This window comes from Oratosquilla oratoria, chromosome 39, assembly GCF_046742065.1.
Source record: "Oratosquilla oratoria isolate Oo_2021 chromosome 39, ASM4674206v1, whole genome shotgun sequence".
Taxonomy (NCBI): Eukaryota; Metazoa; Arthropoda; class Malacostraca; order Stomatopoda; family Squillidae; genus Oratosquilla; species Oratosquilla oratoria.
This window is the reverse complement of record NC_134815.1, coordinates 6,489,735-6,502,234: the sequence shown is the minus strand read 5'-3', so window position 1 is coordinate 6,502,234 and position 12,500 is coordinate 6,489,735. Positions and strand designations below refer to the sequence as shown.

Genomic DNA, 12,500 nt, shown 5'->3' with positions numbered 1-12,500 from the left:
TTAAAAAGAAAACGGGAATCGGGTTGTGCAGATGGTTTTGTCGGAGGTTTCTGTGACGCTTCATAATATTGACAAAAGATGTTAATGTAAGACAAATCAGGGCACATATACAGTTACGGCACGGGTGTTGAGCTCACAAAAATAAATAAAAATACAGACATAAATGCACAAAATATATAAAAAATGAATGCAAATTGGTCCTCTAAGACCTAAAAACACTTGTAAAAAAAAAAAGGCTCCAAATACTTGTGTACGTATTTGTGGTAGAAGAATTAGGTTGAGCATAGCTGGTTGAAATAAAGAGCTCATTTTTAGTGTGACATTTTTAAGAACACATATAACCATTTACAAAAAAAAGGCACTATACATAGTGTGTCAAACATCACATAAGCTTATATAGAGATAAGAAGTAACAATGTCACGTTAGGCAATTTGTACATAATACTACATTCAAAATATCATTTTGTGATAAATCCCGACCCTTCTCATCGTAGGGGAACACGTCACTCGTATATATATATATAATGAAATGACATTTGGAAATCTGTCTCTTGTCTATATGTTCACAAATTCAACAAAGTCTGAAGACATCCTAGAGTGATCCAGGTGCCTCCTCAACACATTAGATGAGAATGGCAAACCTTACAAATTTTGTTCCAGCCAAAGCCAGGCTATCTCCTGTAGACAAGGAACAGTTTCCGGGATGAAAGAAATATCGGTCAATCGAGACCTCAATCTACTGCCCGCACACCGCTCGTCACCTCGTCGGAACAAACCGGAAGAAGAGTTTTAAAATATGCTGCGGTGTTAAAAGGGGTTAACGCGTACACTTGTATTTTGGTATTTGGTGCGGACGGTTTGAGGCTTGTGGAGGCGGGGGTGGCGGTGGAGGGGGGCCGACGGAGGGAGGGCAATTGTTCATAGCCGTAGGGGCCCAATTGTAGGCCAAAATTCCACTGTTCAGCCAGCGGGCCCGACCAGCATCGTTTTCGCTCATTATAGTTCAGCTTTTCAATCTGTTTGGCCCCAAACTTGGAAATTTTTCCACTAATTCACACGAAACACGCACAACATTTATTTAGAATAACTTCTGTTTTGTCAGATTTGCATTTTCTTTTTCTAGTCGTACACTTACGTCTTTATTATTATTTATGTTACATGGTGTACCAGAATTGTCTTGTACTCCATATCACACTTCAGAAATCACGTATTTAGATTAATGATTTACGAACACATTTCCATATTTAGCAAACGCGTCACCTCACATCCATTCACGGGAGGTACCCGAGCGAGTTCTCGATGTTGGAGTCCGAGAAGAGGAAGGAGTTGTTGGCCTGCATGGAGGAGTAGGCATCATCCTCAGACTCCGAGGCCGAGACGTTGAAGTGGTCGATGAGGTCCGTCGTCTGGTTAAGTTTGAGTTCGGAGAAGAGGGCTGCGATCTCGGCCGTCTTCTTCATGGACAGAATGGAGGCGGTGTCGCTCCCCTCCCTCTGCTGCTTCTGAGAAGCTCCTCTGTACACAACCTTCCCGCTGGGATCCACCGCCGAGACCAGGAGGATCTTCTGTTGGGAGCTGCTGGAGACATGAGATCCCCGGGACTCGCGGGATCGTTGGGACCCGTTTCCGATAACAATCCCATCGCTGCTACTTCCCCGGGAGTCCCCGGACCCTCGAGAGCCTCTTGAGCCCCCGGAACCCATGGACCCGGAAGGGTGACGGCGGAGACGAGGTGAGTTGAGGAGGGACTCTGTGCTTCCGGTATGGAGTCCGGACTCTCTTCGCCTCCCGCTGTCCTGACTGTGGTAACCCGAGCCTCCGGAGGACGTCCGCTGCTGAAGAACGGAAGCTTCCGAGTCACTGGACAAATTGGAGGACAGACTCTTCTTCCTCATGGCCTCTGGATGGAGAGAGAACACCGTCCCGGCCGATCTGCTCTTGCTCTGTTCGGTGAGGAACGATGCTGAGCTCTTGTTTCTGTTGGCGCTGCTGGAGGACCCTCCGGTGTTGGGCATTCGCTGCCAGGAGGTCATCTGCGAGCCAACGTCACTGAGATTCGACTGGGAGCCATAGTGCCTCTTGTAGTCACTGCTGCGCCCCGTCGTCGCCGTGTTAGTGTCCGTTTCTGAATCGAGGTTGATCTCGTACATTTTGAGTCCGTCCTTCTTGACTCGCTTCAGGGAACAGTAGCACTTTTCGCTCTCCGCACAACTCTCAGTATCACACTCGCAAGGGTTGTTGTTCATAGTTCCGTTCTGATGCAGCACGCCGCTATGGTCATGGTTTCCCTTGCGATTATTGTTCACTGAGCTGCTTTGGGAACTTGTTACACTACGGTGAGATCTCGAAGAGGGAGAAGATCTCCGGGGGGGTAGGGAACAGTAACACTTGCTGGAGCATTCACTGTCGTAACCACATTCACTACAGGACAAATAACTCTGCTCGCTGTGGGAGGAGCTTCTCTTGGGCATTGGAGTTTTGGGCATCTTCCTTCCTTTGGATGTTCCACTTCCCCCTTGTTCCAAAAAATGGGAGAAGTCATTCTCCCTATCTCTGCTGTTATCCTGGTGTACGCGCTCGAAGGAATAGCCCTTCTTGCTACTCACAAGTCTCCGAAGAGGAGACTTGTCCTTCAGATACGAGGACTGAAGGCTGGAGGCCCTGGAACCTAATCTTGAGAAGGACCTTTTCGTGGCCCTCAGGACTGAGGAGATCGTTGAACTGTCGCTGTCGCTGTCGATTAGGCTCATGACGCTTGTAGTTCGACCACGCTGCTTCCTCAGGATGCTCTTAGAACGTTGGTAAATCTCGTCCTTTGATAGCGTGAGGGCCAACTTCAGAAGGATCTCCCTCTGGTCAGGGTCCATCTCGCTGAAGGACATGCCCTTGGGATTTATGACTTGTTTGAGGAGATCGTCTACACTCTTGAGACCTGTTTTGCGTTTCACGTCATCGATAAGATCTTGGAAATTGTATTTGTTGGTGACGTTCATGAAAGATTTACTTCGAGGAAGTGCGACTTTAGTGTACACATCACCTGAGTCCCCGAGGAAGGTTCCACTAAAGTTACGGTCACTTATAGACCGCTTCAGCCGCCTTTTGCTCATTCTGATAGGGTCCTCCATGATAATGTGTGTCTGAAGGAGATCCTCGCTGTTCGCTCGCCGAAGACGTGGCGAGTCTTTCCCTCGTTCAAGGTGGTTGTTCGACGTGGAGGAACTTCTCTTCCTTCGAGGAGGACGTACGGGAGCCATCTCACTGTCGCTCATCACGGTCCTCTCGTCATCTCGAGGGTCGCTGAGCTCGTTAGTAACCTCGGTCTTCATGTTCTCCAGAAGAGCCTGGTAGAGATTAGCCGCGATGACGATGGCATCCTCTGCGGACTGGCACACAAACCCGTGACACTCGAGGACTTTGGGCACTCCTACCTTTCTCATGACGCAGGCGAACATAGGCGGATGTGTCATACCCGCCATGACGTTGGGGTCTGTGACGTTCAGCGGGTGATACAACGAATACTTGTCCTGAGCCTCTGGATCGCAGATGAGAGGAAGGAATGCGTAGGTGTGGACCACATGCCCTCTCTCTCCCATCTCCTTCCTGATTACCAACTTTACGGCTGCCCACACGGCGATGGTGGGGAAAGGGTTGACCAAGTCGCTCCCATTGGGGCCGTTAGCGATCTTCAGCCCTGCCTCGGTAATCTGAAGGGTACTGGAGTGCGGTTTGTGCCCTTTCGAGATCCCGAAGCGATACTTGTAGTACATATCCTTGAGAGGAACCTGTAGCACGTTGAGGCTCGTCGCCCTTTCGGCGAGTTGCAGAGCACCCAGGTAATCCACACGGTACTTCATGGCGGAGGGGGCGTGGGGGGTGGAGACGGGGGAGGATGCGGAGGAGGATGTGGAGGAGGAGGAGGAAGGCGGCCGAGTACCTGTGGCGGCCGACGCGCTGGACTTGACGCTCCCGCCGTCGCTGCTGGGACTGAGACTACTGCGGCTCGTGCCTCCTGTACTCCAAACACTGCTCCCGCTGACGCTACCCCTCCCGTTCGGCGCGGGGGGCGGAGACTCGCAGTGCCGGTAGCGCTGCGGGGCTGGCACCGGCGCCGTCACGGCAGATGACGTCAGAGACACTTCCTTCAGGTGTAGAGGAGGTGGGATGATGGGTACAGGTGGCGGAGGCTCGGCGGACCTGACCGGCAACGGTGGCGTCTTCGTTGGGTGGGTTCTCTTGAGGTTGTTGGTAGTATTAGGGTCGCTGGTGGCGTCGGCGAAGAGCCTCTCGATCTGCGCCTGGACGGCTGACCTGACGTCATGAAAGGCTCTTTGGCGTTCGTCTCGACCTCCGAACATTCGCTCGATCTCCTGTTGGACAGGGTTCGGAGAAACGCTGCTTACGGCTCGAACAACATGTTGCTGTTGGTGATGGTTGTGGAGCTGTTGTTGTTGTGGCTGCTGTTGTTGGGGAGGAGGAGGCACGGGCGAGGGTCTTGTGTTATTGAAGTGGAGCTGGCTGTCCTGGCGGCGTTTGTCGCGGAAGAGGGAGTCGATCCGCTGTTTGTACGTGGATGAGACGGTGCCTGTGTCCGAGTACACAGACTCATCCAGCTGGGAGAGCCGGAAGGTATATCCGTCGTCGTTATCGCACTTGAGACCCATCCCTGCCGGAAGCTCCGGCGGAGGCGACAGGAAACTTCGGAGTGTCCTGCAACGTCATACGAAAAACAAAGAATTAATTCGAAGTGCATTAAAAGCAAAAAAAGAAAATGTACAGAAGTCTAGGAATTTGCTGCAAAGTACAGGAAATGTTCGGATATATAAGTATTAACTCGAGACTTCGGAGTGTCCTGCAACGTCATACAAAAAATAAAGTATCAATTCGAAGTGCATTAAAAGCAAAAAAGAAAATGTACAGAAGTCTAGGAATTTCCTGTAAAGTACAGGAAATGTTCGGATATATAAGTATTAACTCGAAGTACATTTAAATAAAAAAAGAAAATGTACAGAAGTCTAGGAATTTGCTGCAAATTACAGGAAATGTTCGGATATATAAGTATTGATTCGAAGTACATTAAAAGCAAAAAAAGATGTACAAAAGTCTAGGAACTTGCTGCAAAGTAAAGGAAATATTCGGATATATGAATATCAACTCGAAGTACATTAAAAGCAAAAAATAAAATGTACAGAAGTCTGGGAATTTGCTGGAGATTACAGGGAATATTTGGATATATAAGTATTAATGCGAACTGAATTAAAAGTAAAAAAGAAAACGCACAGAAGTATATGAATTGATACAGGAAATATATAATATTCGGATATATAAGTATTAATGCAAAGTATATCAAAAGCAAAAAAGAAAATGTACAGAAGTCTAGGAATCTGCTAGAGTATAGGAAATATATAATATAATATTCGGATATATAAGTATTAATGCTAATTAGAAGTAAAAAATAGACTTATAGAAGTCTATGAATTTGCTATAGAGTACAAGGAATATATAATATTCGGATACATAAATATTTATGCGAAGTAAATCAAAAATAAAAGAGAAAATGTCCAGAAGTCTAGGAATTTGCTACAGTGTACATGAAAGATATAATATTCGGATACACAAGGATTAATTTTATGTAAATTGAAGGAGAAAGAATACGAATATCAAATGATAGTGTGAAAATCCATTTAAGTTACAAAGTAATGAGTGTAGAAGAAGAAAAGAATAATCATATTCAGCAAAAGTTTAAAGTAGGAATATCTATAAATTTGGTAGAAAAAAATGTACAGAAGTCTAGTTTAAAGCAGGAATATCTATAAATTTGGTAGAAAAGGAAAATAGGAGGAAGAGAAACTAGTGCAAGCGTCATAATATATACACAAACATACAAGCGTGTGAATATGCACAAAGAACTCGACCACATCTGCAGATACAGGTCGAGGAAAAATATGAAGAAAGGTTGGAATATAGATTATAGAACAATTCCTCTCATGAGGTATGCACTGCATGTTTTATGTAGCCAATATTTTTAAGGACTTTAGAAGCTCCTCTATGGACCAGAGCCACGTGGAATTCTTTTGAAATTGGAGAATAATTCCCACTCGAAAAATTAATGTCGATAATTATTCATTTCTTCTATTCCTACATTCTAATGCCTTCCTTGAATATCTCCTTTACCAAATCCATGTCTCCACCTTTTTAATGCAATATTGTCTTCAAGGACAGAAGGGCTGTTTATTGCTGACAAAAAGAGACAGGTGCAAATGTGTTTTCAGTACAGGCATACACACATACAGTGCTCGACAAGGATGTACGAACGGTTAGCGAGAATGAGTGATGAGGAGTGTTGAGGACTGTTTTTGCTGAAATGCACAATTTTATATAAAAAAATAATGCATTTCAGCAAAAACAGTCCTCAACACTCCTCGTCACTCATTCTCGCTAACCGTTCGTACATCCTTGTCGAGCACTGCACACACACACACAGTTGTAGAGAAAGGTAGAAACACGGGAAATTTTTTAGTGAGTGGTAAACTGAAATGAGAAGATGTAGTATGAGAAAAAGTTAGATATGAATTGAATTTTACTCGAAGAAAAAGCGTGTGTAAACGTTTGTACATATGTGGGCGTGAGCCGAAAGCACAAGGGTGGTGCTTCCAGTCAAATTGATCATCAATATTAGAACTAGAATCTAGAATAGAGTAAGAGAATGAAGTCCCTCTCAACCCATTCTGGTGTACAAATCCAGGATGAACCACATGTAGACTTAGTATCCATGTAGCAAACACTGAAACAATTGTTTGTTTCAAGAGAAGATTGAATAAATTTATGGATAGAGATGAAAGGTGGTAATGGACATGGAACTGTCTAGTGTAGGCCTTATGGTCTCTTGCAGTCTCCTCCATTCTCATGTTCTTATGCTCAATATCAGGATGGGAGTTGTAAACATCCAACGGCTACGGGATTGATCAGAATCAGAATTCATAAAAGAATTATTAGGACAAAGAGTAATCCATATCCACGGTGTAATGATCCTAACTCCCCTACGAAAACCGACTAAAACGTATGAATCTATTTTGCCTAAAAAAACGTAGACTCAGGGGTGACTTGATACAGGTTTTCAAGATTCTAAAGAGATTTGACAACATCAAAAGTGATGAAAATTTCAGTCTGAATACGAATCATACGATAAATAATGGTTTCAATGTGTCAGGACGTAGATTTAATTTGGGAGTGGGTAGAAACAACTTTACCAACCGTGTAGTTAATGAATGGAATAAACTTCCTGCAGAGGCAGTGCAATGTAGTACGGTTAGATTCGTTTAGATAAACACCTAAGCAATATGTTGTTGTACCTGCCAATTGTTTGGTTCGCGTGTTCATTAATCTCTGTTTAACTACCATCTGATCTGGTTATGGACCAGAAGGTCTTCTATAGGTATGCTATTCTTTTGTAATCCTTTGTAATGAACCTATTACCGGCTCCTAACCTTCCTGTTCATACCATCCGACCTGTTTATGGACCAAAAGTCCTCCTATGGGTATGCTCTTCCTTTGTTATCCTTTGTAATGAACCTATTTCCGACTCCTAACCTTCCCTTACGTTGGATACTTGAGATACAACAAAGGAAGGCACGTCCTAAGCCCAATTTGCTGTTTCAGTTGGCTCCACTTCGGACATATTAAACATCTGTGTTGCCCTCTAGCATTCACATCTGCTCAGTGTTTGGCCCCCACACATGATATCCCTTGCCAACACCTCAAACTGATCAAGACCACGTAGCGTCTTCATGGTGCTGGACGTGTGCCACTCTGAACACGAAATCCTCTGCCCCGAGAGACCTTAATCTAAGTGAGATCGACGATGCCCAGGTCTGAAGTTACATACACAGAAGTAATACAACCCGGCAACCAGGCACGATCCCCACCCCGGCGCGACCTTCACCCCGGCACTTTGCCCCGGCAGCCCTACCAAACGAGGTCAGATATATAACACAAGGACAGGTCACACAACTTTACATTCTTTATAGTCCTCCCCGTCCTACCACACACCAACGACGTTCTTTCACTATGAATTCACCTCTTCCTACCCCCCTCCTATCCACACAATTACTCTTCAGTCCCCCTCAGTACTACATGTGTGTCCTCTTCACTTCAAAAGCGCCACGAAAGTGACTCCATCTTAAACGCTCCGGACCAACGTTCCCTCTATTTTTTCAGAACCGCTGAGCGGAGCTTTTCCTGCTTAGATTTTTTTTTTTTTTCAAAGCTATTGCTTGACTTTCAAGATTTCGTGCAAATTGTCCAACACACACATTCGATAAAAAGGTTATTTTATGTTGAGTATGCTATTGAAATATAGGGTGTATAAAGCAATATTAATTCATAAAACAAAATGAATGGCACTATTTTGAGGCACGCGGCAGCAATACAGCAACTGCGCAAACGCGCAACCTTGCAGTTTAGAGGGAACATTGCTCGAGACACTTCACTTCCACCCTCTCTAGCCATTAGAGCTTGCGTTACCCAATACTATCCAAGCTGAAATCAAGCACAACATTACACCAATCACATGCCCCAGATCCACAAAAGCAACCCCGCTCCCGATCAGAAAATAAACCAGAGCATAATGACGCCGTGACACGCACTCGCATTAGTTCCACAGACCTCTTAGTAACCACATATCCGATTGGAATGAATGATTATAGGTCATCCTTAAGCACCTTATCTCCATAGTTCGAATCCAGACTCTCCATGAAAATACCACCTCCCAAAGGACCAAACAATCATCCAGCTCCATGACTCGTCTACATCCATACACACTGAAGGACCCCTGAGGACATGCAACCTAAACTCACAACACTAATGCACCCGATCCTACAATGGAATTGTCGAAGGTTCATCCTAGATTGGGAAATTTCCGACAGTTTGAACTTAACTTTGCTTGCAAGAAACAACTATGTAAACGTACAATGATTCACTTAACAAATAATACTCTTATCTGTCTACTATCTCGTCCTCCTCAAGCCAAACCAGGTAGCTCATCGTTATTATATACACTTCACACACCCTTTCAAACCATCACAGCTAAGCTCCTCATACATAGCCCACTTACTATATGCTCTCTATACTCTTCTCTTCGTTGGTCAGAAATCTTGTTCAATTTAATTTTACAGCAAGACACCCCCAACTCATACCTTCTACCAGGGGAGATTTAAACGCCCTACACTCCACTTGGGGAGACGCTTTCACAACCCTAAGATGTAGACTGAGACGCTTTCACAACCCCAAGATGTAGACTGACATCCTCATAACTTCTTCCTCCCCATTTCCCTTTGATACCTGTTCCTCCATGGACCTGTTCCTCCATGGACCTATTCTTATGTCACTATGATCTTTCCCTTGATTGTATTTATCCAAATAATCTGTGTGGAGAATTTCAGATAAATTTGATCATGTTTACAGGTTACACGGGCGTATCACCTTAGCACTATTACATTAGATACTCATCTTTAAACGCCAGTTGTGTCTGTTATATCAAGTTTAGGTAATATATTTCCTTTCTAATATAGTTTATTTGTTCAACCTCGATATACAAGTGTTCCTTATGCTGTTCTGTGGTTCCTAAAGTTGTTAAGTCTCGATACCCAAAGTTCAATTCCAAGTCAACCTGATACCTCCTCTCTAGCATCAACCTGCTACTCTCAACTTTTAGCTTTTGATTTAAGTACAAAAGAACAAACAGGACGGTTATAAACAAACAGCTGAATTGTATGGACTTTTTATTTTGTATTGAGTAAGTAAATGAATAATGTACAACTCTTAATATAAAAAAAAAAAAATGCATTTTTCAGGATGCCTTTTTCGATACCCCCAAGAACCTGTTTTGATATCCCCAGGGGTAATTGAGGCACTGCTTTAGGAACACCTGCCGTAGGGGCTTATTTGAATTGACGGTGTCAAATACAGGACTACTTAAGGGAGCGTGTATGAAGACTGAGAGTGAAGTCAGGGGAAGCCTGTTGTGGCTTCCTCACCACCATCAAACCCATAACCTGATCTTCAAGGTCATCATCAAAGTATTCTTATGCTTCTTCGAGTGATTTCAAGATTTTTTCGAAGTTTCAAAAATATTTGGATTTAAAGTACCAAGAATTCCATCAGGCTAGGCGGATTATAAAGACCATATATGTACGATTTTCTGTTCAATGAGCAAGTTGAGTTGACTGATCGAGAATGAGAGTGAACGAGAAAGGTAACACATGCTGTCAGCCTTGTACAAGTCCATTAGCACCAAGCAATTATGACTCGATAGGAACCAAAGAATGGTTTGAACAGGATTCGACTCCTGTACTGTTACCCGAATGGAGATTCCATAAAGTGTTCTGAAGTAGTCTAAGAGACAATTTTGGTACCTATCAGAAGAAAATACCAGGTGGTCATTCTTGAAGAAAACGGTGTTCCGGAATTAGGAGAAGCAGGAATGAGACAGCCGACAAGGGCAAACTGGAAAGATCTGAGCGGCTTCGCCAACACATTCATTAACCACTTCATTACGAGTAAAATTCTCGCGCGCAGCATCGGCTGCCATACGTACGCTGCATCACACTACTTGCATTATTAGATATAAAGTCACTGCTGTATTACTTGTTCTCTTTTACTCTGAGTAATGATAAACACAGAGAGCGTGATCAAACCAGTTCACAGAATCCGAGGATACCTCATATACATCTACAATATGTATATATATATATATATATATATATATATATATATATATATATATATATATATATATATATATGTATATATATATATATATAATCGAGACGCTGACGTCGGTATCCTCGTGTAGCTTGCACCTCATGACGCCTACATAGGCATCATCAGTGTTCGAGACATGGAAGAACACTCCAGCGATAAAATAAGAAGTTTCATCCTGTGCTCAACCTTTGGGTCTAGTGCAGGACTGCTGGCCTGGGGGGCGATACAGCCTCTGTACCCGACCACGCTTGTTTAATCCGGCTTGGTAAGGTTGTATGTCATTGGGATATGACGCAGCAGGAAGGGACAATGCCCTTGCAAAGTCTTCGACGAGTCAGTCAGGGACGATCGGCGGAATCCGTCTACTCTGAGACTCCTCGAGCGTCACAGAAAACGCGTCATCAAACGAACAAGAGCAAGTGTAGTTGGCATGAATGTTATTAAACTTCAGCTTGAGCACGTGAGTGACATGCATAAGATTTCATTATTTTTTCTTACACTGAAAGTAGCACTTTGAGAGGACACTCGCCGCCGTGTATCGTGTCATCGCGTTGCTCAACTTCTCAAATTCCTTTGACCTGTTCCCCATCACCCCCACTCCCGACTTCACTCCCCCCACCCACCCACCCCTCCTCCTCCTCCTCTTCCTCCTCCTCCTCCTCCTCCTCCTCCTCCTCCTCCTCCTCCTCCTCCTACCCTCCACCCGTTTAAAAAATTTTCTCAACTCTCAGGCCTCATCGTACAATACCCTTTCTCGAGTGAATTGACTCAGCAGTCGAGACATGAGGATTTGTTGACATGCCGACGCCATGTCTACGTGTTTACTCTCGACTTGACCCTTCCCTTCCGGGTGACCCTGTCCTTTTCCTCTCATCTGCCGTCAAATGATTTCATTCACTTCCCTGACACATCCTTGAGGTACAGAAAGGGTTATGTAACCCATATCAAATAACCACATCCCTATCTTGTGTTAGTTTTCTTTCTGTTCTAGCTGTCGTGAACTGGGTATTTCGTTCAATTCCGTGGTGCTCCCTTGTTAGCGAACGGAATAACTGTAGCTGAGCTACGAACCTTGAGGTTGGTATTTGTCCGTCGGATTTTGTTTCTCTATGGTATGTGAATGACTTATGCATATAAGCATACGGGACAGCTGTATGTGTTTATGCATATGAATATGTACAGGTACATGTATGTATGCACAGGTATACGTACTTGTACGTGTATGTATATGTATAGCGCGCGCACACACACACACACACGCGCGCGCACACATACAGAGTGAATGAGAGTGAGAGTAAGATAGGCATACACACACGTACACATACACACACACACTCATTCATATATATATATATATATATATATATATACATACATATATATATATATATATATATATATATATATATATACATATATATATACACATGCATTTTTGTATCACGGTGACGTGATTGTTTGCATATATATATATATATATATCAAAAATATATATATATATATATATATATATATATATATATATATATATATATATATATAGATATATATTTGTGTGTGTGTGTGTGTGTGTGTGTGTGTGTGTGTGTGTGTGTGTGTGTGTGTGTGTGTGTGTGTGTGTGTGTGTGTGTGTGTGTTTGCGCGCACCCGTGCACGTGTGTGTCTGCGTATGATATATTTTCTGTACAAGAGTAGACAATTAGATAGAGAAAAATCGAAAAAAAAATGCGAATGTGGAACGA

At 43.7% G+C, this 12,500-nt stretch overlaps 1 protein-coding gene across 1 annotated transcript in view; it reads right to left on the bottom strand.

Moving 5' to 3' along the window:
- Positions 1–1,271: 1,271 nt before the first annotated feature.
- The window catches only part of LOC143020136 (uncharacterized), an 18,579-nt gene continuing 7,350 nt past the window's right edge, over positions 1,272–12,500 (bottom strand). The window contains exons 4-6 of the mRNA XM_076176294.1: positions 9,299–9,419; positions 4,482–4,707; positions 1,272–4,367 (exon numbers count right to left, since the gene is read on the bottom strand). Coding sequence (XP_076032409.1) covers positions 1,272–4,367; positions 4,482–4,707; positions 9,299–9,419 — 3,443 coding nt within the window. The remainder of the gene's footprint in view (positions 4,368–4,481; positions 4,708–9,298; positions 9,420–12,500) is intronic.